This window comes from Medicago sativa, chromosome 5 (genome assembly GCF_051527215.1).
Source record: "Medicago sativa cultivar Bolivia chromosome 5, Bolivia_mono, whole genome shotgun sequence".
In the NCBI taxonomy this organism is placed as follows: Eukaryota; Viridiplantae; Streptophyta; class Magnoliopsida; order Fabales; family Fabaceae; genus Medicago; species Medicago sativa.
Window position 1 is genome coordinate 54,623,700 of NC_140753.1, and position 23,876 is coordinate 54,647,575.

At 33.6% G+C, this 23,876-nt stretch overlaps 1 protein-coding gene and 1 pseudogene across 1 annotated transcript; one reads left to right on the forward strand and one right to left on the reverse strand.

Moving 5' to 3' along the window:
• Positions 1–7,295: 7,295 nt before the first annotated feature.
• Positions 7,296–8,219, reverse strand: LOC146923118 (N-terminal acetyltransferase A complex catalytic subunit NAA10-like). Its single transcript, XM_085710876.1, has 2 exons — positions 7,888–8,219; positions 7,296–7,640 (listed from the first exon to the last, which is right to left on the reverse strand). Exons 1-2 carry the CDS (start codon positions 8,176–8,178, stop codon positions 7,482–7,484), a joined length of 450 nt encoding a protein of 149 aa, XP_085567002.1. The 5' UTR covers positions 8,179–8,219; the 3' UTR covers positions 7,296–7,481.
• Positions 8,220–17,557: 9,338 nt separating this feature from the next.
• LOC146923119 (protein FAR-RED IMPAIRED RESPONSE 1-like) lies at positions 17,558–21,823 on the forward strand (annotated as a pseudogene).
• The last annotated feature ends 2,053 nt before the right edge of the window (positions 21,824–23,876 follow it).

The following is a 23,876-nucleotide window of genomic DNA, read 5'->3' on the forward strand; positions in this document are numbered from 1 at the left end:
ACAATTAGAATATCAGAAACAAAAGTGTATTTGAGGGTTATTTGGTTGTTAAGAGCTACGAAGAACAAATACTAAACAACTAAAAAAATAGAAAAAAGTGTGAGAGGAGTTGTGATGTGAGATGATGTTAACCATATGTCTAATTTATTGACATATTTCTTAGGGTAATTTGGTATTTATAGACATATTTCTTAGGGTAATTTGGTAAAATAATATTTTTATTAACATTCTAAAAAAAAAAGAATAGGACGTGTATCAAGGCAATTATTGATTGATAAGGTTCTTTTTTATTGTTGTGTTAAAGTAATTCAATGCATAATTATATCCAAATTATGTTTATTTGAAATTTGAAGCTTTTTTAGCAAAAAAAAAACTTATGCAAATCATTGACCAAATTAAAAATAAGATTAATGCATGTTCAATGCATTTAAAATATTTTCTTAAAAAATTTGTTTTTTATATCAAATTTCGATTACTATCTTCCCTCAAATAAAAAAAGTTACTATCTAAATGTCAATTATATGTAACAAAAAAAAATCAAAAATAAGAATATAAGTTAGTTCATTTCATTAGTACATTATCATCATGAAAATAAGAATAGTAGTTCATTTCATTAATTTCATTACCGCATAAAAAAATTTATGGATTGACAAAAAAAATAAAATTGATAGGGTATCAATCGGTCATAGTTGCACTAATAATTTGTATTAGAAAAAATTACTATTAATACTTTTTTTTTTGACAGATACTATTAGTACTAATATCACATTAAATTATAATACAAATGATATATATGGTTACAAATATAAATATGGAAAATTATTGAAATCCAAATGCTTGAGAATGCTACATGGAAGGTCATTGAAATCTAAATGCTTGAGAATGCTTGGTTTATCAAGAGTGTTTCTCAAGAGTGCCACATGTCAATCTCATATTGAAACTTGAAAAAAAAGGTCTCAAATTTATAGATTATAGATGTGAGTTACATGACGTTTATATGAAGTTTTGGATGTTGTATATTCTTTAGTTTCAAAGTTCAAAAATTTATTTTTTCAATACAAAAATTATTTTTTTAATTCTAATTTTAGCTTCTTAACTTGTGCCATAAGGACACAATTTAGCATGAACCTTATTCTTATAATGGCATGTTCTAGTATATTCCTTTTATAATTATCCTTTTTAGACAATTTTGTCGAACCAACGGTGTATGTTTAACACCTTGAAATGCGATCATCTCAAGGTATCAGATTCGAATTCCCCTGATGCAAATTTGAGTAGGCTAGACCTACAGAGTTTGTTTTGACTTTAAATGGACCACTCAATAGTGGACATGAGATTGATTATCCAGATTAGTAGTCATTGAACCGGATACCGAGTTTTTTTTTAAATCTTTTAGAGATTTGATTGAAAGAAAGAAACTATTTTTTTTATTTGTTTACCATTGTGAAATTTGCATATACCGAAAAATAAATTTTAAGATAAACTACCAAACAAACCTTTATATTTTGGTGTGTCTAATATGGATCCAATCCAAATGCGAACATAACCATTCTTAGTACTAATTTTTTTTAGAGGAGTAAACTTTTATTTTTATTGACCATTATCTATTATTATAAAATTTAATTTTTTATTAATGTCCACCTTAGATCTTTTTAGAGGTTATATTATGCACAACCTTTAAGATGTGTTTGGTTACCTATGAATAACATTATTTTTTTTGTTTACCTATGAATAACATTATTTGGAATGTTATTCGTTTTAGAGGTTATACCAAATTTATTTCTATGAATAACATTTTTTTTGTTACCTATGAATAACATTATTTGGAATGTGATTTGAATTTTATTTCAAGATATTTAGAAAAAATATGTTTGGTTAACATTATAATATTTTCATGATCCTTAAAAATTAGGATTATAGTAGGTAGTTACACATGAATTTATTCTCATCTTCATATGAACTTTATTCCCACCGTTTTCTCTAGGGGTGCGTTTGTTTCAAGTTTACAAAATATAATCATGAGAATATAAGGATGTGAGTTTTATTCCCGGGTTTATTGAGAAAATGTGTTTGGTTAGTATTTAAAGTATTCTTGGGAATGACCGATAAAACAATATTTATGGATAGTAATTAATGATTTTATTCCCACCTTCATGGTAACTTTATTCCTCCCAATTTCCTTAGGAACAAAACAACATTCCCTGAAAATTTCTATTCCCAGGAATAAAATTTTGAAACAAGCATAGGAATATAACTTTCCTGCTATCATATTCCCATGAAATATGACTTGAAACAAATGCCCTCTAGGAATTTTTTGTCTTTCTATTCCCAGGAAAAAACATAGACATGTAACAAACATAGATATGTATATTTAAAATTTAGTATACTTGTAACAAACATAGACATGTATATTTTTATAATTTCTGTCTCAGAAATCTACGAATATAACTTGAAATAAACACATTTTTTAAAATCTTACAAACAATAATCAATTCATAAACATTTTTTCTTCACAAAAAAAACTATAACAAATCGGTCTATTTTTTTTTTGTTGATTAAATGGACCCTTGACTTGTAGTAGATTAAGCATTTTAAAAACTACAGACAATCTGGCACGAGGGAACATTCTTCATTCTAATGAGTTAGCGTGTGTCGCAAATTGTGGTGATACAGAAACGACACAACATCATTTCCTCAGTTGTGCGATTTTTGACAATGTTTGGCAGCATGTGCGGAGCTGGATTGGTATAGATTTTGTGGCTCCTAATATGCTTCAACAACATTTTGCTCAGTTTTCCTATATGACAGGCATGCCGCGCTCTTCACATATTTTCTTTTTAGCTATCTGGTTCGCCTGTGTATGAGTCCTTTGGAAGGAAAGGAATTACCGTATTTTCAAAAACACAACTTTAGATCCTTCAGCTCTCATAGAGAAGGTTAAGTTAAACTCCTTCTTGTGGATGAAACCTAAACAAATGTCATTTACTTTTAGTTTTCACGACTGGTGGATACATCCGCTCTTGTGTATGGGTGTCCACTTGTAATTTCTTTCGTTGTTTTTGTTGATACCGACACTATTATGGCATCAATGACTTTGTAATTTTTGGGTGAATCCATCTTTGCACACCTTGTGCGGGTTGAAGTGACCTAGTTGTTTATATATCTCATTTTGGCTTGTTAAAAGAAAAAGCATTTTATGAAACATTTATTTAGTTTATTTAAATATAACAATTTCTATGAGTGCCCCACACACACACACACACATATAGGTAAAGGATTAACATCGTTTTTTATCTTAAAGAAAATAAAAAAGGAGAGAAGATTTGTGTAAGATCTTTGGTGCATTCTTGTTGAGATTAAATAACTAAGTAAACGGATCTGTCAAATGCACATATTACACACCATGAACAATTCATTTTTAGACAACAATTTATTTTATTTGAATCACTACAAAACGATAACGATAATAAATTTTGATGTGAGGAATATGATGTTAGAAAAGCATTAAATGAGTGATTCAATTTTAAAATGCCATGTGTACACAATTGAATTAGAAATATGATTTTTTTTTTTTTTTAGAGTAGAAATATGATAATTTTAAAATGTGCTTTTAGGCAAAACAACTGTTTATTATAAAGATAAAGATAAAATAAAGATGATAAGAAAGCATTTAATGAGATAGAGAATGTGAAGATGTCACGTGTACTATTGATTTTTAAGAAGGTATTTTTATATATATAAAGATAAAGATACTACTTGTACAAGTCTATACTCATTCATTCATTCATTGACACCATGAGATAATTAAACAAGCAACCAACTAAGCTTCTCTTTTCAAGCATAAAAGCACTGCTATGCTGCTGCTGCTGAATGAATTGAATTTACACACTATTTCGTATACAACAACACCTTATTCCTCTCTTTCTCTCTCCCTCACACACACACAAAAGCACCCTTTTTTTTCCTATGCAAACAACAACACCACCACCTTCATTTCTCCCCTCACAGTAATCAACTCTATTCTCCTAAAACATTTTGATGTAACAACACCGGTGAACCAAATGGCCATGATAGAACGCGATTATAAAGAAACACGCAGAAACATAAATGCAAAACTAATATTGTCTACTCTATACAGAACATCAAGAAAAATGGATGAACTTCAAAACTAGTTGTTGTTGAATCAGAACCAAAACAAAATAATAACTCAAATTCAAAGCAATACATGACAAAGGGTTACCACAAAAATGGAAACCTAAAGCTTTTCTCAATATTTTGTGGTCCTGACCTAGAATTGTTTCAATTTTTCCTTAAGATTCTCTATGATCAGTGACAATGGAAAATCAACACTTAACGGCTTATAAATCTTTTGCACAGATAGAAGACATTCAAAAAAAATATAAGATACCAAGCTCAAATTTTTATATGAAAAGTAGCTTTCAAAGGGTTCTTGAGACAAAAAAGACTTACTTTAACAGCAAAAACAATTAAATTACTAACTTTAGGTTACAATGATGAACCGGATTAAATGCAAATAACAATACATAAACAACATAAAATTCTTCTAAACACCTAAGCCAATCCACTGCAAAATAACAATGAACAACACCTATTACAAAAGAGCGGTCTTGTTGCAGCACAGAACATAACCACACCATCACTACAAAAAAACAGCCACACAAACTTCTAACAAACACCACCCGCAAAGACAAAACAACAACAGCCACACAAACTTTTTCACCTAAAGCTCAACCTCAAAATTGCCATCATCAACAAAAAAAATTATATTCTTGTGCTGCTTACAGGTTCAGCAACAATACCCACAACTCAATACTATCAACAATTAATGGTTAAGAATTCATTGCAAGTTTTGAAATTTACCTCAAAGATTGAAGTGGGTCGCTGAGAAGCGAGAGTGAAATCAACTTCAATCACTTTCTCACATAATCACGTTTTTGGAAAACGGAAGAGAGAATTGCTTTTCTGGAAAAATTTAACACTTGCCACATACCATATTATTATTAGTTTATTTTGAGAATAAGATAACACTAATCTTGTTGGTCTCAAGTCTCAACATCTAAATGCATGCATGGTTCTCTAGTGAGGTCACTTCGTAGATGTTATCTGTAACTGTATTTATGCTATTTAGTTCCATTTTGGTCCTACAATTTTATAGGAAAGAGAATGTGTAGCATATCAATTAAGAGAACAAGAGTAAATGATATTTGTAAAACCATTTGGTGGCAACTATTGTGACAACCTTCCTTTTCTCTCATCTTATTGGTCAAAAACAATAGAGGAAGAGAAAAAAAAAAACATGATGTGAGTATATGAGAGAGTTGTCACAAAATGATTGTTCAAATATCATTTTTCAAGAGAACAAATAGCAGATCACATTTAAAATGGCACATTTAAAAAGGCAGTACAAATTTCAACCCCTAAACAGATTTGTAAAACAAATAACCAGCAAAAGCCCCTAGAGTTTGCATGATGGCCTAACCATTTCCATCCTTTTCATTGTAAATAATGTCATCGGGATTCTAATGACACTGACAGTATACATAGCATATAGCAAGCACATTATTCCTAGATCTTTAAAGAAGACAAATTAAATAAACTTTTTTTTTAATGGCAAAATATATTATATATAAGAAACACACCAAAAACGAACACCAACACTAGATAGAAAACACCTCGAAACCAACACAACCACAAAAGAAAAGCCCCTCACCCTCCCGCCCAATGACCAAAACCAATAGCAAGATGAACCAAGCCTATAACACCTAAAAGATAAGACACAAACCAGGTAAACAAACCAAAAACCCCGCTCAAAGGCACCCAAACAGAGAACTGCCGGCTCCAGCACAAAATTGGGAGAGCAAGGATGATAACTAGGGTGAGACCCAAAAAAAAAAACCAATACCACAAAGAGAATTGGATCTTATGAACCAATTCCTCCACATCTAGAGTCTTACCAGAAAACACAAGATCATTATGGGCTATCCAGAGGGTCCACACAACCATATGCCAAATCAACAAAAACCAAGCCTAATCCTAAACCCATCAGCTAACCCTAAAAACCCCTCATAAAGATTGACCAAATCCCTTGGTAAAACCGAAGAGCAGCCTAACCATCTAAAAATCACATACCACACCTTAGAGGCCACCCCACACAAAACAAAAAGATGATCCACCGACTCAAGGCACCCCCTATAAAGAGCAAACACAACACCAGCTGCCTCAGAAAAAACATGAAGCTTTGCATGAGTTGGGATCCTATCCAATAGAAGCCGCCAAGAGAACACCATGACAGTTTGGAAGGTGCCCAACTCTTTCCAAACCCCTGCAAGCAAATGAGACAACTCTGACACCCTATTTCCCGCCCCCAAAACATCTTCTGAGAGAGAGAGTCATACCCAAACCGAACCGAATAAACCCACACCAACTGGAGAATGCTTCTGGGACAAATTAAGAGTATACTGCTTGTTTCTACAAGATGTCTATCTTATACGCTTACTCTGAATAGTAAACTTTCAAAATATAATGGTTAGAAGTTACATATAATGTTTGACTGAGTATGTGGAAAACTTTTTTAATCATGACATTTATTTCCACTATCTAAGAAAGTCGCCCATAGAAGATTATAGTAACATCATGCAGAGTAACATGTTTATTAATTTTTTACCTCCATCGAAAATCAATACACAATAGTATACTAGTACACTACAGTGAAATAGAGGGCACTGATAACTAAATCTACAACAAATCTAAATTTCCCACTACAACTACACATGAGGAAAATCAAATTAAGTCCCCAAACATAAGACAATTCATATTAAGGTAAATTATCTACTATGAAACTCTAGGATTGTTCAAACCTCACACCCACCTTACAATGGGCATAAGTCAAATTGCATCAATCCATGTAAAGAACATATTATCCAAGGATGAAGAAGTCGACTAGTTCAGAATCAAGTAATAAAATAGATAGATACTTACATTGGCAATCTCCACAAAAAAGCAAATTCTTATTCCCTACAGATTACTGACTAACAAGGTAAAGTAGCATGGCTTTAGCTGGTTAAGATTCTCGACACTCTCAACAGTTGTTAGTTATTTTTTATTTTTGACAAGCTTTAACAGAATAGTGAGTTGGGTTATAGAATTGCTTAATTAGGCATTAATAGGCTATGTAATATCTCTCTCTCTCTCTCTCTCTAGCCTCACTTTGTGTGTGTGTATATCCTACGACATGAAAGCATAGATATTTAAATGTGTAATCAATCATGGAGAGATGAAAACCACAAACAAGTGCATTCTTTCAAAATAAAATAAAATAATAATCCAGATTGTAAACAGACAATAGTGACCATCTTGCCAGAATCAAACTAGCCAATAAATATCGAATTATTTTCACAACAAAGACATTCAAGAAACAAAAGGAGGGGGGGATCGTCTCACAATTAGGTGGCTTTTGCATTTCATTTGGTCTCCCGAGAAGATATCGGCTTATAAAAGTGATAACTGTTTTTCGTACAATCAGCTTCATAAATATCGTAATCCAAGGCCTTTTGGAACAAAATGAAAGCTGGAATGTTGTACCTCGGGACGAGCGCTGAGATGTACTCAGGATGATAATTCTGTGACAAACACAGTAGTAACAGCAACGATATTAAAGTTTACACACATTGAAGACATATTAATTATACAAAAGTTGATAAATAAATCTAACTTCTAACATGTTTTTATATTTTTGAACAAAATCTAACTCCTAACATATAGAATTACAAAACTAGGGATCTGTGACAAATATATCAATGACAGAGCAAAACATTGTGATATAACAAACAAAGTAATTGAAACAAAATCTTATAATAACAAACAAACCTGTTCCAAATCCTTATGGGCGGCAGTCACAAGCTTTGTAGCGATACCAAGTCTCTGATAGGTTGCGAGAACCACGACGTGACTGATTTCAGCGTAAATCTTAACCTCCTTCTTAACCTCCTCCTCCTTCTTAATAGAGCAGACATAACCGACGATATTGCGACGGCCGCTGTTCCTGACCGCGACGTGAAAATGTTCATCTCCAGTACTCAAAGGCAAGATAAGATCATATTCGCGGCAAAGCTCAGACATGTCGTTGTATGTTGCAGCTCTTATGCTCACGTTCGACATTGTTGATTTTAGAAAGATTTTTTATTGATTCGGTTAGGGTACGATTTCGGATTATTACGGCTTGTTTCGAACAAGAGACAGTAGCCGAGTGGCAAGAGAGTATTGTTGAGAGTATTGTTTTTTATTACTTTCCATTTGTGCCCTAGTTTTTTAGGATGAAAAGAAGATGGTCCCACACATCATCACCTGTGAATATTTTTCCTTTATAATTTGATAAGGTCATTTTTGTCAATTTATAATATCATTCTATTTCTCTCTTCTTTATTTCTTTTATCTTTCTTTTATTTCAAACAACCTATCAATTTTACTATATTTCTCACTTTTTTTTCTCTCTTCCCACACTCTCTCTTACCTATTTCTTTCTTCACAATTTCTCTTCCAAACCAAGCACACACGTTGCTTAACCAAGGTTTTTTTTAGGAAAAAAAAATAGGAGCGTTGTATTTTTTTTTAAAAATAAATTATGTAGTCCTTAATTAAAATAAATTAGGTGTGATGTCTTGAATTAAAAATCCAAGATGTTACATTATGGTATCATAGCAATAATTCTCGGACAAATGTTTTTGGGGTGTGGGACGAACTTGTATGACGTATGCTTGTGTATGTATTTAAGTGTGATGCATGATTAAATTTTTTTTTAAATGGTTTTATTTTTGAAAAAAAATGTTTTAATTAAGAGTAAAACTATTTTTCCAATGAAAGGATTCAACTTGATTATTTATTGGGAAAATATACATTTTTTTTTCTTGAATATTTTTAATGTTGACGTAATTTCACTAGTAAAATGGATGCTTTAATTGTTTATTTGAATTTGTGAATTACTTGTTTGAGTTTATTCTAATACTTTTGAGTAAATGATTTTAATAGTGCGATTTTTTTTATTACAAAGAGGGCCGAAGCCCGTTGAGTAATTGATTTTAATAGTGCGATTTGTCTAGATAATAATTCCTTACATTAATAGTAATAAATTCCCATGAACTATAGAAACCGATGTTGATATAAAAACAAAAAAATAAAAATAAAAATTATTATCAATGCTTCATTTCCTTAAAAATGAAATTCTTTTTTTTTGTTTTGAAGAAGCTAAAATTGAATTTATTAAAGTCACAATGAGTCCTGACCAGCACAAGAGGTGTTAGGTCAGGAGTCGTAAAATAGCAACATACAAATGATAGATAGGGAGCACCCAATTGTAAACCCATAGACCCGTGCATCTAAGACAATCTGAAAAACCCACAGGAAACATCACCTAACAAAGGACTATCTTCGAAAACAGTAAAAGGAACACCAAATTCGAAGACAACCCTCCACACACCAACATAAACAAAAGTTGTGCCAAATCATTCAAACATCCTCACAAGCCGCCACAAAATCCGAAAACTAGATTATCCAAGCCTACCCCATCCATACCACCACGCAAAAACCACAACTTTAAAAACCCACAACCATCACGCAGCAGCTATCTCCATCACACCACAGAAACACCAATAATCTCGCTAACCCTCCCGTTGGCCACCACCCACTTTGCCACCGTTTAAACATCACCGAAAACATATTCTTGCTACATAATATGTTTACAAACGGGTTAGAAGATCCAAGATATAAATTAAAATAGGTAAAAATGTTGATTTCATATTATATATATGTTTAGTTCTAGAAATCCAATTCTTTTTATATTGCTCAAATGGTTAGGGCTACCATTGTAGTAATTTGATGGTTCAAATTTATTTCAATTTTATTTTGTACATTTGATTTCAAAAGTAATGGTTAGGACATTCATTTTGTCAAAAATGAATCTATATGAAAAATAATGTTTAACTATGGAAAATAAAGTTTAGGACACGGGAGTTGATGGAAAACAATATTAATTTGTGGAGGTTATAAATAAGAAGAGTTTTATTTTAATAAATAAGTAAGTAAATATAATCATTATAATGAATATAGTTGACTTAAGTAATCATAAGCAGATTTTTTTTTTTAGGCAAAAAGGATAAATATATTAAAGAAAATAAAAGATACAGAGACTGGGGGGACATTAAACCTGACCCAGTTACAACCAAAACGGAAATACATCGTGAAAATACAAACTGGGTTGACCAGCCCTAATCAATCTTAACAAAGTAAACACTCATCACGGGCGCAACCTAGCGAACCCGCGTACGGGTGCGAAACCAGATTACAAAAAAGATGAAGAGTGAGCATCTATTCTGATCAAAAGGGTTAATAGTTGGCGAATGGATCGACCGTCAACACGGTATTAAGATCCACGTACCAGAAACCTCCTGAACAAAACAGCAGGCAAAATAGCTCTTTCGAGCATAACGATACCGGAGAGGAAGCAGTCTTGACGCCTTGAGACCTGCAAATCTCAACAGACCTGGAATATCAGAGAATCAAGCAAAAACCACCAACATAACCAGTTTCAGACGTGTCTGATCCTAGATCATGGGATGAGTCCAACACACGTTAGTAACCAAACAACCCTTATGGGTTTAAAGAACCATACCCTTTCGGGTTTACGAAACAGAACCACCAAAACAGGTCACAACTGTTACCATGCCCTCCAATCTCTGATCAGCAACCCCATAAACAAAAAAACAAAGCATAATACAATACAAACAGAACAACAAATACGAACATGCAAACAAAAACAAAAAACACAGAAAAACCAAGAAGGAAGAGCCATCGACGGCGGAAGAGTGAGCTAGCACCACCAGCTTGGAATAGAGAAGCTTGAGGTCGTGAAAACTGCAAAAGATCCAATTGAAATTGTATCTAAAATAGGAAGCAAAAATGAGCAAAAAACAGCCGTGAGCGAGCGAAACCATCCCCTACCACGCCTTTAGAGAAAACGACGGAGGATAGTGACGACCACCGGAGGAAAACCCAAAAAACTGACGTCAAGTGGCTAGAAAGGTGGTGCGGAGTCGGATCTCGTCACACCACCTAAGTTTAGATCTACATCTTGTTGTTAAAGAGTTTGGATAACAGGGGAGATGAAGGAAGATGTACGACGGTGGTTTTTTTCTTAAGAGAGAGAAGAGAGCTTTTCCTCTGTACGGTGGTTTTGTTGGAGCATCATTATGAATCACGTTGAATCATATGCAGATTTAAAGGGAAAAAAATATAATTATAAAGATATATGGCGTTAGACAATTTTCATGTATTTCCCTTATTAAAATTATTGGGTTGGTTTTGGTTTCTGTTTTTGTTAGAAAACAAATATAAACTCGAGGGCGAGTTTTGTTCAATCTGAGGAGGATGATACAGATCAAAACATTCCGCCACCTACCATGCATAGACTTTGCAGCCACCACCTACCAGGCTAGCTTTCCCATTCCACCACCCTAGTAGTCATAGGTTCTTCTCACTTGCATCATTAACTTCTCAAATTCTCTAGAGTATTCTTCTACAGACAAGTTTTTAATACGAAGGTTCTGTAGTTGAATAAAACTATCTTGATAATAGTGAGAAGGCAAAAAAATTTTGCTTAGTTCTCGACGTACAACTATCTAGCTACTTATGTTGGCATTTTAGTTCCTGCATTCACATTAATTTTCAACATTCTACAATTGCGTCTATGGCCTCTCGGATTGCTATAAATAAGGCCACTTCCTTCATGTATAATCAATTAATTGAAATATATAAAAGCTTGAGTTTCTCATTTGAAAGTTAGAGAGTGGATTATCTCTTGGTTTCTGAGCCACACAATCACTCATATCATATAATTACATTCCTAAAGCATAGATTAAGCAATTTCCAACAAAAGGTGAAATTGGACATTTGGTGGGGAAATTCGGCTAGCTCTAATAAGGAAGAGGGAAAGAGTTTTTTCCACTTACCTTGTGATTAATCCACTCTTAGGTGCCCTAGAAGCAGGCTCATAAGTCATACCCCATGAGGTATGAATGAAATGAAGATTATGGAGGATTATGGGAGGGGGCGGTTTTGTAAGAAATTGGAGGGACAATGAAATTTTGAACTATGATTCTTGCTTAGCTCACTCCTAGGAACTCACATGCATGATTCTTGTATGACTCCACGGTGATTTTGGTGAAAAATTGAGAGGTCAAGGTGGTGGCGATGTGAACCGAATTTTTTGAGGGAGAGGGAGGAGAAGTTTTATGTTTTTAGTAAAAGGAAAGGTGTAGAAGAATGGTGAAAATGGTAGATTTTTCACTTAAATAATCTTGGGTGATAAGATTACCATTTTTCGCCTTGCTTAAAAAATCTCATAAATAAAATAACTAACACAGATAGTTGACAGTATTTTTAAGCGGGATATTACACTCTACCCTCCTTAAGAAAAATGCGTCCTCGAAATTTAGAGTTTACCTGAGAGTAAATGCGGATAATTCTCTTACATCTCAAAATTCCAATTCCCATGTAGCTTCACCCTCAGGAGAACACTTCCATATCACCACCTTAACAATGGGAATCTTTTTGTTCCTCAGAGATTTGACATCACGATCAACAATATGTTCGGACTTGATTCCTGTATACCTCTGGCATTAATTTCCAACATATATTTGTTACTAACTGATTCTCTCTGTCTGATTCAAATATTGATTTCCATCGTTACACAAGGTTTCCTGACTACATAACCATAATACAAACTGATTTGAATTGATTGATTGAAATTGATTTCAGAACATGGTTTTCCAATCTCACAGGTCAAAATTTTTTCAATAATAACCTCCTTAACTGTGAATTGTGGAATACATTCCGGACATAGTGGTAAGCAAAGATAACTGATGCATCTGATATCCTTCAAGTAAATTCCTGGTTTCACATACTTCTTATAAATCTAATTTAGGTTACTAATACTTGTTTACCTTTATTGAGTTTTGAAAAAATCTCATACGCCTATTGGAGTAACACTTATATCGTATCTGTCGATTTTTATCAACCTTTGAGTGGTCCTTCATACTACGACTCATTATAATAAAAAATTATTTCTGAACTATTCCCCACATAACGAGGTCTTTTAATAATGATCATACCATTCTCTGTATAAGATCATCCCTATCTGACGTTAAGTTTATTCCAACGAATGTAAGAATTGTTTCAACTTTCTCCACTGTGCAACACATAAATAGGACGTGTTACTTCTGATATCTGTTCTGTTCTTTGTGGAATGAATCCAAACATGGTACTACCTAAAACATCTGATGGAAGTACTAACTGACGAGTACAATCCATAGATCATATCTAAATACAAAATTTACTAACTGGCGAGTACATTAAATATAATTCTTGACTGAAAAATAGTGCACTAACTGACGATTACACGATACATAAGGTAGTACAACTGATGGTTTAATACATGACATATATTTGTAGTCATCCGACTTTACTTCAGCTATACTAAGCTTTCAATATTCTTAAATCAATCAAAAAACACCTTGATCATATCAAAATGAGTAGAATCTATAGTCATGGATCTCTTCTTGAACTTATCTTTTCAAAATACACATTTCATTTTTGAACAATATTGTTCTAGCTGTTACTTTAGGGAACATATTATCCCATCTTTCCTTTAATTTCTGATTCATGCCTTAAACACGTGTCGTCCCATGTCATAGGTCACAAATGAATTTATAACTTGTGTGGAAACATTCTTTTCTTTACTTCTCAAACATCGTGTTTAAACTCTTTAAACTTCACAACTAAAATTGCGTTCGGGTATCATCATTCTTATTCTGAATAGTATATTTCCACTCAGATACCTGTTACTATACTTAATATTTTTAAAATGGTACTTCGAGTCTAAGGTAAAATCCTCTGGATACATCATTCGTATTTGTTGCCTCAAACGCAACCCCTTTATGACTAAACTAGTACTTCCAGTCCAAATTCTTTAAATTTAACGCAAGGGGAACACGTCTGTCATACTCTCACCATGTTTTCTTCGACTACTTTGAGTCCTATTATCTCTGAATTCTGTAATTTGGAAAATTCCTTATTTCTTCTCTTAAGATTTCTATTAAGGACCGTTAAATGCTTGGGTTGTCACCACTTACTACATTCCGTGAATATCTTAATTCCCAAGTCTTAATTTCTATTAAGGACCATTAAATGCTTGGGTTGTCACCACTTACTACATTCCGTGAATATCTTAATTCCCAAGTCTTAGACTGCTTCATATTCTGTCACTTCTTTGCTAATTAATTCCTCGCTGCGCTACTCATATTTATCAACTTACTTCGGTTAGGCATATTGATCCAATCATACTATAAAATTTCTCAATCTCATTACCACATGTTTATCCAATTTTCCAAGTCATCCTTTGAAGTTTACATGTGATGAACAGAGAAACTAATTTTACACTTCTTGCTGCTTCAAGCATAAACTTATGTCACTGTAGAGTCATTTTTAAATACTGCATTTTTCCTTAAACATGAACTACGTACTTGTTCTCGCAAAGTGTTCCTTAAATGATTCCCACATTCATGTCTTTTACATACTAAAATATACTTGACAGTTACACTCATGATCTCCTCTAAGATAACTTCGATTACGAAAATCCATTTTAGTCGATAACATCAATCTTTTGGTTTTCAGGATTGTATAAGAAAAATCATCAAATGAAAATATTGAACTCTTATTACTTTACTTCATTCTTAACTCTTTCGCACTAGCGGCAATCTTCTGTATATTAGAACCTTAAAATAAATCCAAAATCATGATTAACCCCTGACACATTCTCGTCCTCAACATTATGATGATATAGATTGACATCATTCATCCATTAGTTCACTGAACTCCGAACACTTATTATTAAATCTTTATTTTTCCGTTTTCGATCAAAAATTACATCTTGTCCATATCCACTTACTGCTAAACTTGTATTTCTTAGTTCAAAAAACAACTCAATAACTTGTGATAGATGCGTGGGGTCTGATTTAATTTCTTTAGTGTACAATTCTTTTTAGTTTAATTTTTATGCAATTCCTTGCTAATAAAAAGTACATCCAAATCGTACTCCAATGTGTAAAGGATCTTTCTACTACTATTTATACATCCTTCTTAACTCTTAGGCTCCATAACATCTTCAGTTCCTGATTCATAACTCTAGCACTTAAGACTCCGAAATGCGACTAATCTAACGTAGTTTATCTGGCTTGCATTGTCCACTCAATGACTGCATAAAGGGGTCATCTACATCTGCTCCAAAATAATTTACTTAATTTCCAATTAATTCACTTAACAACTCATGTATTAAAATCCTTCTCATCCTGAGCATTTGAGTCTATCTCTTCTTACATCCTCTACTTCTCTTGAGCGCTTATAAATTCCATTAATCGTCTAATAATTTTCTTATATCAAGTCCTCTTCTGATCCCGCAGTCTTATTTATGCCTTGGCATGACAATGGGGCAGGGTGGGGACGGGTTTTACCTTCTCCGTCCCCATACCCTATTCCTAAATACATACCCATGACCCTACCCATATCAAATCCCATCCCCATCCCCGCAGTGGATAATATTTTTAATAAAAAAACAAGTATTTTTCAGCCCCGGGCTCTATGTTGTAATGGATTATGCAACAAAGAGATGAAGGTGATTGATGAGTCATAGATTAGTCTAATTTAATGCATTATTTAGTTTAGTTTTATTAAAGATTCAGTTTTATTTTATTGCATTTTATTTCCTTTTAGAATATTTTACTTTAAATTGCTTTTTATTATATATTTTAGGAACGAATATATGGTGGAATGTGTCTTGGAGCAAAAGAAAGAGGACTGGAGCAAATACAGTGCAAGAATACGAAGATACGGGACAAAAATATGTTCCCACATAGTCAGAAGCTTGGCACGGCCCGTGCCAACATGTGGCACGGCCGTGCCCGTCCCCAGAGTCCACTTTTGCTGCTTTTCTTCAAGCCCAAGTTACCCTGTTGCAGCTTTACCGTTTTATCATTTTAGTTGCTTAGTTTCTAAGTCGATTGTAAAGCTATAAATAGAGTAGCTCTCCACCATAAACATACATCCTTTACTTTGCTTAGAATATTTCTATTTTCAATAAAAGTCTTTATTTCTTTACTTTCTTTCTCGCAATTTTACTTTACTGTTATTTTCTCTCTTCTTCCCCCATGTCTACGATGAACATGAGTGAGTAGACTTCTTCGTCTTAGGATTGTTGGGGAGTCTAAATGACATAATCCTAAACAAACCAAGCTTAAACCCTAATTTCTATGTAACCCTAATTTCTAATCTAGATTCACCGTCTTAACGTGGATTAACAATTATCAAACTGTGGAAGCGAAAGCGAAGGGTTTGATAATCGTTAATCCATCATCCCAAACATCAATTCATAAAGCGAGAGCGGAGTTTTGATGTTGGAACAAGTGAATCTAGACAATAATTGCAAAACAGTGAAATAGTCTTTGCAATTATTGAGACAAAGAGTAGTTTCAATCCTCTATGCATCTTCTAGTAATCAAGTCAGCGAAATAGGCTTGGTTACTAGAAGTAATCTCTCACCGGACTTTCATCGGAAAGGTGAGGGGCTAAGGGAAACCGGTCTTTAGAAAGTAGTGTGTAAACCATGAAATTAGATGTTTAAGTCTTGTCTAGTGAAGGGTTTGTTATTATGACAAACCAATAATCCTAAGGCTCTTTATTAATATTGTTATTTACCTTCAGCAATCAAACTCCTTTTTACTAAACTTTCTCTCCTCTAATCATTCTTTAAAAAGTTAATTAAGTTGAACAACTCCCTAGCGGAACGATACTCTTACTTACTACTATTACTTCGATAGGTCGTGCACTTGCGGTTTGGCCCTATCAGTGATCAATGGCTATGGTGATGGAGAAGAAAAAGATTAATGGTGTGAGATGTGGAAGGAGAAGAAAGAGAACTTTGAGAAGTGAGGGTCGTTTGAAAGACGGAAACTTTGGTTATGTGAGTGAAATGATTTAGGGTTTGAGTTTCTATTTATATAAAAGGGGACATAAATTGATTTTTTTTTACATTTGGGACGAGTTTGGGTATGGGTTCGGGGTGGGTACTTACATCCCATTACCCGTCCCGTGCCCATGTTTTGAAATCGGTGAAAACTCAAACCCATACCCAAACCCAGTCAAAGCGGAGAAAACCCTTCAATTTGGGTTTGGTTCGGGCGGGTACCCGCGGGTATGGGCTTTGTTGCCATGTCTATTTACGCCTTCAAAAATACTTCTTTCCTCTATACCTTGCTTGTGCTTCTTATACTATTGCTCCTATCAAGGTTGCAATCATTAATCATTCTTGAATTTCTTATTTCTCTCGTATCCACAAATGAAGTACCGTTCAACGACGCGTCCGACGTATAGATGGTGTATCTTTATTAACGACAATTTCTTATTTCTTTTTAAATAATAACTGAACAACCTAACAATGGGTGAAAAACCTCCAAATTCAATAATAACTAATCAAGATAGAGCAATGAAAGCAACTATTGAAGATGTATTTCCAGGTGCTCGACATCGCTTTTGTCTTTGACATATACTTCAATGGGTACCCGAAAAACTTAGTCATGTATTTAAAAAACATGGAGACTTCATGACATATCTCAATATGTGCATTTATAAGTCATGGTCAAAACAGGAATTTGAAGATAAATGGCATAAAATGGTAGAAAAATTTCAACTATTGGAAGATGAGTGGATTCACTCTTTGTATGAGGAACGTGAATAGTGGGTTCCTGTTTACATGAAAGATACATTTTATTGTGGCAAGTTAACTACTCAAAGACCAGAGAGCATTAATTCTTTTTTTTTTGACAAATATGTATGTAAGAAAACTACATTAAAGGAATTTGTTGAAAAATATAAAGTTGCTTTACAGGATAGAGATGAAGCAGAAAAGCAAGCTGATTTTAAAACATGGCACAAGAAACCTGTTCTTAGGACTCCGTCTCCTTTTGATAAGCAAATGTCAGTGATATATACACATGAAATCTTCAAGAAATTCCAGGTTGAAATTTTGGGATTATCTGTGTAAGATCCCGTATTTTATGCTATTTATTTAAATGTGTTCTACTAATTTTTTTATAGAAGTCAAGACCATGTTGATAATATGATTGGCTGTGTTAATATAATTAAGTCAATAATAGAAATAGTTAATTATTTAATTATTTATGTGCAAGTAGTGAGATAGATTACATCACTTTTCCACCCAGTACACGTCGCCATGATTGAAATTAAGTTTCAACTTCCCTTCCTAATTACCTAGCCAACTCCATCCACTCACACACTCATTCCACTGCTTAGGATAAAAAGGGTCACATAGAGAAAAAAAGGAGAACGTAGAGGAGTCTGAAGTAGAAAGGAAAGAGAACAAGAAATTCACCTTAAGGAGACACGTAAGAATACCATTCCTCTTGCTATCTTTTCTTTATTAATGGTGTTATAGAGAATCAAATTTCGCCATGTCTGTCTTATTACTACAGTTCTGATGTTAGTAATAGGAGAATTGGGGTTATAGAGAAACAAATTCTTCCATGTCTGTCTTACCAATGTTATGGTTTTAGTAATAAAAGAATTGGTTCATCGTTTCGGATCGTAACCGTAATTAAGAGAAATAATTGTTCTGTAGAGTTGATAGAACTATTGGTGGAGTAAAATAAATATAAATTGAGATTTGTAAAGGGGAGAAAACTCAAAGGAAAGTATAGGCATCTTTGAGACTCGTCACCGTAGGTAAGAAAACTTCTAATACTCCTTTTTATTTTGAATATCAATCTTGTTGTTAGTAAAACAAATTCTTTCCACTAGTCTATGATTGAAAACCTTGTTTTTTTTTTCTTCTTTATAAATGACACATAGAACTATAGAACCAATTAATGGTGATTGGGTATTAGAAAACAACCAATTAGCTATTAGGATTTTTGAAAACAACTTTATAATATGACTGATTGGAAGTAATTCTCCATTATGCCATGAAATTTATGATTATTAGAGTTTTATTTTTATTCATAATTAAGAAAATAAAGTTTTTGTTGTGATAATTATCACTTATTCACATCCTTTGATTTATTTTAGTAGGAATTAAATGTTAGGAAAAAATTATCAACATAGTTAAATTTCTGGAAAATCACTTTTGAAGTTATAGGTGAAAACTACTTCAAGAATTACCTCCTATCTAAAGTTTTTCTGTCTGCTAAGAAACCTAACATTTTGTGACAGTGCTTGGTCTTTTGTTAATATCATAATATGGAGATTCATTCAATAGTATAGAAAAGATTTACTATGTAATTCGGCAATGAGTAGTTTTGGGGATAAAGGAAAAAAATGACTTGAAGTAATATGAAACTTGTAAGTATGCATGGATTAAAATACATGTTTGTTGACAGGTAGTAAACTATAAGTATTCTTATATTCCATTCACTGAAAATGCTAGTTACTACAAACACATAATTTAGAAAGTTAGTGGAAGAAGAAGGATGACAAATAATCATCTTGTTTATCTTGAACTTTAGTTAAGCTTTGAAATGCTTTTTATTAAATAAAATTCGGTTGTATATATATTAGGGGTTATTTCTAAATTAGTTGATAGATATTGTAGGAGTGAGTCTGATCGTAAATATTGAACTTGTGAAGGTGTAGAGATATTGGAACAAAGACCGTTGCTTGGAGAGTTTAAGAGTTGTTGCGAAGGTAAGGGCATCACTCCACGCGCTTCCGTATGTGTATATGTGTATATATATATTTGTGTTGTGATAATTATCATAGTGGTGTTTTTTGAAATGAATGCTTATGTGTTATGTATTGGTGTTGTGATAATTATCTTGGTGGTTTTGTTTTGATATGAATATCATGTATTATTATTTGTGTGGTGCTGCTGTAACATGGATACTACTTATGGGTGCATAATCTTGAGTAACTGAATGGTGATTCTAAACTATATCCAAAGGTGGGATATTAGACTTAGTTTTAAGGAGTTATTACCCAATGGTGGGGTATTTACGGAGACATTCATGCATTAGATGACTCAGAAAAATGCCCAACGGTGGGGTACTGAACATCGAGTTTTAGGAGTCATTACCCAATGGTGGGGTAGTGGCGATTCATATGCATTAGGTGATTCAGAATAATGCCCAACCGTGGGGTACTGAACATCGAATTTTTAGGAGTTATTACCCAATGGTGGGGTATTGCCCAATGGTGGGGTATATTGTCCAATAGTGGGACAATTGGCTCAGTTTAGAGGTGAAATCCGGATCATGAGCATTGGCATATAGATTAACCAATAGGGACTAACGCATTTTAGTTAGGTTGTATCTTGGGGATAGGTGTGATGATAATAAACTGGAGTAATGTGTCATGTACGTATTTTTTTTTTGTATTTTTATCGTTATAAAATTTATGTCTGCATGCCTATTTGTACCATGTTTGTTAGTTGGAGATGACCCTTACTTTTGGACAGATGATCGTCAATCTGTGTTTCCTCCTTGACGGCGACGTCAGGGAGGTAAAGTGATACAGTAGAAGAAGACGCAAGTAAAGTGGTGGTGCACATCAGGAGGCTTGATATATTCAGACACTGGTATTAGCTTTGTTGAGAAAACTTTTCACAAGCATCCAGAACTTTGACCAGCTAGGTGTAGTCTTTGGTAGAAAAAGGTTGAATGTCTTGTTATTAGGTATATTATATTTTTGATGTAAAATTTACTATTTTGGAAATTCAAAGAGAAAATTATTTAAAAATCGGGTCGTTACAATCTCGATGTTGTATTGTAGAAGAGCATAAAGGTAGTCTAGCTACCACTTTTAAAATCTTTGACTTTCAGCAAAATGAAGAGTTTATTGTAGAGTGTGATGTATTGAAAGAAGAAATATCATGCGTATGTCGTTTATTTGAGTATAATGGGTATCTTTACTAACGTTCATTAATGGCACTCCAAGCTGTTGGTGTCTTCGCTGTGCCATCACATTATATATTGAGAAGATGGACAAGGGATGTTAGAAGCAAGCATCACAAAAGGAAAATGAGAGATGTTTGTTCTAGTAAGGAGAGATAAGATCATTTATATCAGAATGCTATTGAATTGCTTGAGGAAGGATCATTAAGTTTTGAGAGCTACAATTTTGCATGTCATGCACTTGAAGAGACCTTGAAACAATGTGCAACTATCAATAAATCTTTGAAAGTAGATAAGGATAGTGTTGGTCAAAACAGTTTACATGAGAAGCCACTACGTAATCCCAAAGGTTCAAAAACTAAAGGAGCTCCAAGAAGAATGAGGAGTGGAATCGAGAAAGGTCGTAAGAGAACATCTAATGTTAAAATAAAAAAGGTTAGATGATTTTCACTTTATCAAAAAGGTTAGATGATTTTCACTTTATCAAAATTTGTATAATGATCTTATTTTAGCATGAGAACATCATATTTTTTGTGATTTGAAGTCTGATATTGTTCAAAGAGAAGCAATAAATACCTCAGATGTTCTCAATGATGAAGTGATAGTTGCACCAACAAGAATGGTATGACACACTTACGTGATATAATGTTTGGTTAGTAGATGCATTTTGAGATTTCACATAATTGTCCTTCATTTTCTTATTTTCACAGGAAAATCAACAGGGTTCGGGGAGTTTAGAAAGTTGTTTTGGAAACTTGATTTACTGGAATTATGTGCAGACTAGCTATCTCTCTTTATGAACCAGTTTATGGATCTTTTATTTTTATGATGTCAGCTTTTTTAAAGGAAAGAACTATTAGGATTAGTAATGTTAATATTATAATCAGCTTGAATTTTTTATTGGTCAGTTTATGGATGTTGTATTTTTCTTTGTTTCTGATCTAGACTTAATTAATTCAAAAGAACTATTAGTTTTTTTTTCAAGCATAGATAACACATTCTTTTGTCTATGCAATGAACCAAGAGTTTTGTTCTTTCTGTTAAAACAAATCCTTAAAAATCTACTCCACTCCTTCTGCTTAACTTCGACACACGGCTTTCTTGGCTCAATTTGTACCACAGAGGAGTCAACCTTGGTGTAGGTCGGAAATTGTTTCTTCCAACTTTGAGGAGGTGGGAGATTCGGGCATGGAGTTGCGTGTTCACCGTGAGACGACAATAAAGCTTATCACCTGGCTGAGCGACAAATTTTATGGCGAATTATCTCTGAAACATTATGATTGCACACCTAAATTCAGGTTGGTGATCGAGTAAATTGAATGTGAGAGGAGAAGAAATTTGATAGGCAATATTTGCTACCGATGTGAATGACTTGGATTGAGCAGCATCTCTTGCGGCTTTCATACTTTCCAGCAAGTCCTTGTCCAATTCTTCTTCATTTTCCACAAAAAGCATACATTCATTTGAGACAGTTTCAAGACAAATGTTTTGTACGGTATAAAACAAATGTTCAGAGATTATAATAACTAGACCACCGACCCGTGCTCCGCACGGGTCTTACCGACTAAAAAGACACCAATTCGTCTGTTTTTAATACTTGTCAAGAAAAACATATTATTCCAAAATAAAAGAAAGTTCACACATAAGTCGTACCATTTTTTAAGTTTAAAAATCTTTAAGAACGACTAAAAGTGAGTATTTTTGAATGGGGGATCATTTCCGCATTTGAGTAAAAATAGAGAGACAAAAACGCTCCTAACTAAGATGTTTGAACACATCATATCCTCTTTGATTGGAGCAAGTTGAGACCAATTCCTTCAAAAGAGAGTCCTGTTATACCATAGGTGAACAATGATTACACTTTATCTTATATGTCGTAATAGAATCAAGTTATATCAATGCAAGTTTTGCAACCGTTTTGCTGGCTGGATTTTTTCTGTCTGCATTTTTTCAGTTTTGACAGCATTTTTGCTGCTGTTTCTGTGTAGCAGAGTCATGCTTTTGTTAGGATCGGATGATTTTGTGTTTTTGTGGGTGTGTGGATTAGTTGTTGTCACTTTGTTTTTCGGCCAACCATCAGAGCACCCAACTTGATCTGTGCAGCTTCACAAATTCTGCGCATAACTATCTTCCGTTTCCAGTTGCCGGCAATTTTCCTGCGATTGTACGATATAGATCCAAAAAAAAAGAGTGCAGTTATGGCAGTTAGGGAAGAAGCGGAGGAGTAAGGGGTAATAGATTGAAAAACGTGGTTGGGAAATTCAATCAGCTTATACAACATGTATATCAAAATGTCTGCTACTCAAGTCATCATCAAAAATTGGTATTTGATATTGAAAGTAGCGGCAACGCAAATCGGACACAAACAATTGCAGAACTCTTAAAAACTTGGTGTTTATTCCTATTCAACTTGGTACCAATTTTATGGTGATTCTAATCATTTTTAATAAGAATGCAAAATATGCTGAATTTCAGTTCAAAACAATCAAATTATGATACAATAAATTCAAGAACAATGATCACAAAACTACCACAAATGAATGAATCCAAGTTATCAAATTCATACCATTATTTTCAACCTCTTGCTTGGATGAACGGTGTTCTTGATCAGCATCAACAGATTCCTCAATTTTAGCTTCTTTGACCTTCCTATCCTTCTCCTTCTCTTTCACCACGTTCTCCTTCCTCCCAGAGCAATATGAAAAGGAACTTCAGTCCCACTAATAAACTCAACAACAAACAGCCACCTGCGTTACCATGAAAAAGTACATCAACCAAAAATCATGATTAAGATATAACAAAACACAAAATCTCTACCTGATAGATATCAGCATAGCTTAGAGTAAGGAATTG